The sequence below is a fragment of the Halichoeres trimaculatus genome, unplaced genomic scaffold (assembly GCF_033239565.1).
Source record: "Halichoeres trimaculatus isolate MK-OKI-2021-1 unplaced genomic scaffold, fHalTri1.1 fHalTri1_scaffold_11, whole genome shotgun sequence".
NCBI classification, from domain to species: Eukaryota; Metazoa; Chordata; class Actinopteri; order Labriformes; family Labridae; genus Halichoeres; species Halichoeres trimaculatus.
Window position 1 is genome coordinate 33,103,535 of NW_027437189.1, and position 6,299 is coordinate 33,109,833.

General features: G+C 41.2%; 1 protein-coding gene across 1 annotated transcript; it reads left to right on the forward strand.

Moving 5' to 3' along the window:
- The first annotated feature begins 3,116 nt into the window (after positions 1–3,116).
- On the forward strand, positions 3,117–6,015 carry LOC141799754 (aquaporin-1-like). The gene is made up of 4 exons (XM_074682105.1): positions 3,117–3,782; positions 4,077–4,241; positions 4,472–4,552; positions 4,763–6,015. The coding sequence occupies exons 1-4, from the start codon at positions 3,420–3,422 to the stop codon at positions 5,591–5,593; spliced, it is 1,440 nt and encodes a 479-aa protein (XP_074538206.1). The 5' UTR covers positions 3,117–3,419; the 3' UTR covers positions 5,594–6,015.
- Positions 6,016–6,299: the final 284 nt, after the last annotated feature.

Consider the following 6,299-nt stretch of genomic DNA (forward strand, 5'->3'; position numbering starts at 1 on the left):
CGAATGGCTGCTGCTAGGGGAAAGTGTCTGCTAAATGAAACTGTAGAACTGTAGGACACACCAAGCCAAAAAAAGAAACGTTTTCAAAGCAGAAATTAGCCTATTGTGACCAACAGGGGCCCTATAGCTGTATGTGAAGCCTTTGCCACTACCAATATAGCCAATCTGCCTCATTTTCAGAAACAGACGGATGACATCGGGGAGACTATGTCAATGTTTTATACAGTCTAAAACAAAACAATTTACAAAACAATGTAAAGGAAATCAAAGCCTAGATTTAGGAACCATGAGTGGAGTCCCGTGGGAGGATCTCAGGCACTGATCATGCTCATATGGAGGAAGTAGGTCACAGAACCTACAGCAAAAGATTTCACTTTGTACTATCCAGACTTAAATAAAAGCCAACATTTCTAAATTCAAATGCTTTTAAATTATTTGATTTTCTGATTCTATAAGATAATGAGGTTTTCATGAACTGTTGGCCAGGATCATCCCAGCTGAAAAAAAATCACTGCTGAAACATTTCACTCAGTGTGAACTGAACCTGTGGGCTATATGAGATTATCTTTTTGAACTGAAATGAAGTTTTCCATGATGAGCTCATTTATCGACATGTTCCTGTTTCACAGCACTACATGGACTGCTTCACACTAGTCCACTTCGAGCTGAGTTTGTAGGTCTTTGTGAGAACCACACATTGAGAAACCACACTTTAGGGGAAGACTTTACAGAGACTGTTTGTTCCTAAAATGATTTACTTTTTAGACTCTTTATGAAATGGATTAAAGGCTCTGTGAGGACCATCTGTTTGGGCTTAATTACAGTGACAACTGTGGTCAGAATCTGTAGTGTTTTTGTGAAATAAAGACTCTGTTTCCCATGAGCACCCTCACCCACTGTGGTAAAGATGTGGCTCTTGTTAATATGTGCATTTATTGGTCATCAAATTCAAACCCAAATAAAAAACAAGATTTATTGGCATGAAGTTTAAAACAAAAAACAAAAAAAACATTATGCTGAAGTAAATGTTTAAAAAGGATTTTTTTAAAAACATATCAGCAACTAAACATGTTTTAAGAACAAACAACAAAATCAATCAGCTCATCAAATCACCAAAAGGACTTTTTGTGGAGACTTTCAATTTGTCGAGGCATTGTGTATTTTTTAATGCAGTCTAATGTAACAACCACCAGCACAGGTATTAGAACAGGTTTGGAAACAGGACAGGCTGATAAGATGCAGAGTGATTTAACTCAATAATACTTTATAACACAGCACAAATGAGAGCCATCAATAAAGAGGAAGTGACAAGGACTCGTCATCAATGTTCCTGAAAACCTCAAAACAAACAGTACTCAGTTAATCCTCAGGAGATGAGTAGTCAAGAGATAATTGACAACTTGAAAGACTCACTTTTATGTCTCTATTTTGTAACTCAGACCATCCTGTGCTGCTCCAACATAAAATAAAAGAAACAACATCATCAGTTGGAATAACATCCATCTTCTTTATTCTTGATTTCAATCAGCCATGGTGTGGCACAAACTGAAGACCACTCATGTATGATGGATCACCCATCGTTAGCTTCTCTTTGTGAGGTCTAAAGTTATGGAAAACATCACAGAGTCATTAAAAAGGCTGACATGACACAACTCAGCTAATCACTCTGCTGGTTGTGTTCATGTTAATTGTTAATTTCTTTGTTCAGAGGAGCTGACAGTGATGGCCTAGCAATCGAAACTCACATGACACTCATATCAACATCAACCTGGAATGTATCCTGAGAAACTGCTTGGATAAGCCCACTGGATGACTGAGGAGCTTTTCTCTCTGGTCCCATTCAGTGTTCCTTTGATTTACGCAGAGATTTTAAGGCCTAATAGTTGCAATCTGAGGATAAAATGAATAATAAAAGCTACCTCTGAATCTACAGGGAAGACCAAAGCCAAGTTCAAAAAGCTGACTGAGAAGAATAAACCCAGGAAAAATTTAGCAAGCTTGTTCATCTTCATTTTGGCAAAAATGACATAGTTTCACCAACATAAAGTAAGAATAATTTATGACTAATATTGAAATTAAACTTATTTTCTCCCACTTCCTTTAAATTAGAAGAATCCACACAGAGCTTGGGTTGGTGAGAAACAAAAAAAGGTTTGGAAATCAAAAAGGTAGTCCAAAGTTACAGGGAGTATAGGACCACTGAAAAAAGACTTTCCCAAAAATTTTTATACATTTTTTTTTCTGGAAAGAAAATTCAGAATTCTGAGAAAAAAAGTCAGAATTCAGAGAAAAAAGTCAGAATTCTCCCTTTTTTCCTCAGAAAAAAATAATGATAAAAATTGGATTTTTTTTTTTTTTTTTCTTTTTTTTTATCAGTGGCCCTAATCCTCTACCAGACAAAGTAGGTAAAATACACAAAGTAAAATTTAAAAAAAGGTTAGAAAGTTATTTTGAATTAAAAAAAACTGATTAAGTTACAAGGATGAGATAAATACTTTAAATAATCAATGAAATAAATAGAATATAAAATTAAAATATTATTAAAACAATTATTATAGTAATAAAGTTTAAGGCTGGAAAGAATAACCCCAGTTAAGCTCACACACACACACACACACACACACACACACACACACACACACACACAAACCACACACACACACACACACACACACACACACACACACACACACACACACACACACACACACAAACCACACACACACACACACACACACACACACACACACACACACACACACACACACACACACTCACACACACACACACACACTCACACACACACACACACACACACACACACACACACACACACACACACACACAAATTCTAAAACTAATGTAAAATGTTGGAAATTTATTTAGATTCAAAGCACAAATATTTTAAGATAGGAAAAAAATATTTTCTGAATTTTTTCCCAGAGTTCAAACTTTCACCATGAAGTTGTGTTACTTACTGGAGTCCAAAGATCAGAGCTGGGTGCCCAGGGTGGTAGTGGGAGAGGGGCCTGAGGACAGAAAAGAGGGGGGTGGAGGGGGCATGTTACAATAACCCAAAGTGTTTGAACTGACCTGAAATGTAATAAAGCCCAAAAAGTAATGAATAAAGGTGATAGAATCCAAAAGGAAACTACTTATTACATTTTGTAAGAACTTTTTACGTTTTGGGTTTTGGGTTGTTGTCACATGTGGGTCGTTAGCACATTGCAGACTCTAACAGTGCAGAGGGAGGGGAGGAAGAGACCAGTCGTTTGGATCCCTCATTAATTCTTTCAGTTGTTTGGCCCCGCCCACTGACCATTATCAGCCAGGGCTGTATATATGCAGCCTGTCACTGTTTGTGAGTACCCAGTTTCCTTTCCTCAACACATAGCCAGACATCTCCGACTCGCATCAACATGAGCGAATTCAAGAGCAAGGACTTCTGGAGGGCCGTCCTGGCAGAACTGGTTGGCATGACCCTCTTCATTTTCCTCAGCCTGGCCACTGCAATTGGGAACACCAGTAACACCAACCCAGACCAGGAGGTGAAGGTGGCCCTGGGCTTTGGACTGTCCATCGCCACTCTGGCTCAGAGTTTAGGCCACATCAGCGGAGCCCACCTGAACCCTGCGGTCACCTTCGGGATGCTCACCAGCTGCCAGATCAGCTTGTTCAAGGCCGTCATGTACATCATTGCCCAGATGCTTGGCTCTGCTCTGGGCAATTACATTATGTTTGGAGCTCGTCCGAGTACCGTAAATTCACTAGGGCTGAACTCTGTAAGTATGACTTTTCATTTCCCTGTTGTTGGTAGAAAATGTGACAATGTTAGCTTCAAAGTATCCTGAGAAGTATCTGTTCACTCAAACACAATGATCAGGTTGTGTACAAATGAAGATAGAAAAAAAGCCTGTTTCATTTTGGTAGCCTTGCCAAATTTCTGTTAGCCATCAAGGACATCACTGGCAGCAGTAGTGGCAGTGGCGGCAGCAGCTAAATGCGGAGTGGTTGTTATGGGAAACTGTTCATCTAAGCTACACACACTTACAAACTGTTGTTTTGGATTCTTGCAGCTCAGCACTGGAGTCACTCCCGGCCAAGGTGTGGGAATTGAGCTCCTGGCAACCTTCCAGTTGGTGCTGTGTGTCATTGCAGTCACTGATAAAAGACGGCGTGATGTTACCGGCTCAGCACCCTTAGCCATTGGCCTTTCGGTCTGCCTCGGACACCTGGCAGCGGTAGGTTGCAACCCTCACAGCTTAAAGAAGCGCAGAGTAATGCTTACCATAGATCATGCACAGCACATGTGAGCAAGGCGGACAAGCAGCAGATAGGTTCCAGCTCTCAGAGTAACAGAATCTCAAGCTTTGCTGAAGTTCCTACTCACCCCTGCTGGTTTCAATTAATCCAGCAGACCATTAGCTGCAGATATCCTCTAATGTTGTCTTTTTTTTGTTGTGGATTACAGATCAGCTACACAGGCTGTGGCATCAACCCTGCTCGCTCTTTTGGTCCAGCTTTGATCCTGAATGATTTCACAAACCACTGGGTAAGTGAAGAGAGACAGGCTCTCATTTTTCAGCCTGCATGCTACATGTGGAGCTTAGGTTGTTCAATAACAGACAGTTGACTCATAAGTTATTCAGAAAAACTGTTCCTATTGTTTCAAAAGACCCTGCATGAGATATTGACAGGTTGACTTTTAAACTGTTCAACTTGTTAACGTAGGCAGAGGACTGATGAGTGCTTTCCATTGCAGGTTTACTGGGTGGGGCCAATGTGTGGCGGTGTGGCAGCAGCCCTCATGTACGACTTTTTTTTCTCACTAAAATTTGATGACTTCCCTGAGCGCATGAAGGTCCTTGTCAGTGGCCCAGCTGGCAAATGTGATATCAACGAAGGCAATGACACTACAACTGTGGAGGTGTCACCAAATCTCAATGACTCCCCAGAGTACACAAAGGTCCTTGTCAGTGGCCCATTTGAAGACCATGACACCAACAAAGGCTACGAAACTACAACCATGGAGGCATCACCGAAATTCAGTGACTTCCCTGAGAGCAAGATGGTCCTTGTCAGTGGCCAGGATGGCGATTATGACCTACACAGAGGTAACAACACTACAACTGTGGAGGGGTCACTGAATTTTGATGACTCCCCAGAGTGCACGAAGGTCCTTGTCAGTGGCTCATTTGAAGACCATGACACCAACGAAGGCGATGACATTACAACTGTGGAGGTGTCACCAAAAGTCAATGACTTCCCTGAAAGCAAGATGGTCCTTGTCAGTGGCCCATTTGGTGATTATGACGTACACAGAGGCAACGACGATACAACTGTAGAGGTGTCACCAAAATTCAATGACTTTCATAATTACATAGACGTCCTTGTCAGTAGCTTGGTTAGCGATTCTGACACCAACAGAGGCATTGACACTACATCTGAAGCGGTGTCACCAAATTTTGATGACATTCCTGAGAGCATGGAGGTCCTTGTCAATTGCCCGGTAGGGCACCATGAAGTAATGGAAAAAATGACCCTACCATCTTGGAGATGTCACCAAAATTTGATGACTACTCTGAAGGCATGAAGGTCCTTGTCAGCAGCCTGATGGGCAACCATGATGTCAACAAAGGCAAGGACACTACAACTGTGGAGATGTCTCCAAAATAATCCGTCCTCTTGAATGTCCACAGCCATTTCATTCAACTGAACATTTTACAAACCAACCTGTAAAAAGAAAAAAAGCTCTTGAAGTGTAGTGTGTAGTGTTTTGTGCTTTTTTGGGGGGATCCCAATGAAGATTGTAGGAACGGTCAGTTAGCATCACTTTCTGACTCACTCCTTGTCTTTGACCCCACATGCAAAAATGTTTCTTCAAACTGCCCTGAATTACGAGTCAAGGTTGTGAGAAGCCTGACTCAGCAGTTGTTGAATTTCTTTTTGCCCTATATCAGTATAACTCGATGAGCCATGTTTTTGTTTGCCCTTTGTACCGATAATGTATTGTTTTTACACTCCTGAAACGTCTCTTTACAACTTAAGTAAGAAAATAAAACACTTGTAGTTTATAACAGTTCCTTCTTTGGGTGCTCTATTATTGTAAACAAACTGATGAAGATAAACATTTAACAAACAGCCCCCCCTAACATCAAAACATCAAGTGCAACAGTGTGGCTGCTGATCATGGGAGGTTCAGAGCCTTCCCAGTTGTGCTGTTACTCATGATTCCTTGGCCCTCTCACTTGCCTCTCGCGTCCATCCCCCTCGTCAGCCCAGGGCCAAAAGTCCAAAAT

Excerpts from the sequence above, each read along its gene's own strand:
- LOC141799754 (XM_074682105.1), top strand. The coding sequence starts at position 3,420 with ATGAGCGAATTCAAGAGCAAGGACTTCTGGAGGGCCGTCCTGGCAGAA. Across the intron at positions 3,783-4,076 it reads ATTCACTAGGGCTGAACTCT|CTCAGCACTGGAGTCACTCC; the intron begins GTAAGTATGACT and ends GGATTCTTGCAG. Across the intron at positions 4,242-4,471 it reads GCCTCGGACACCTGGCAGCG|ATCAGCTACACAGGCTGTGG; the intron begins GTAGGTTGCAAC and ends TGTGGATTACAG.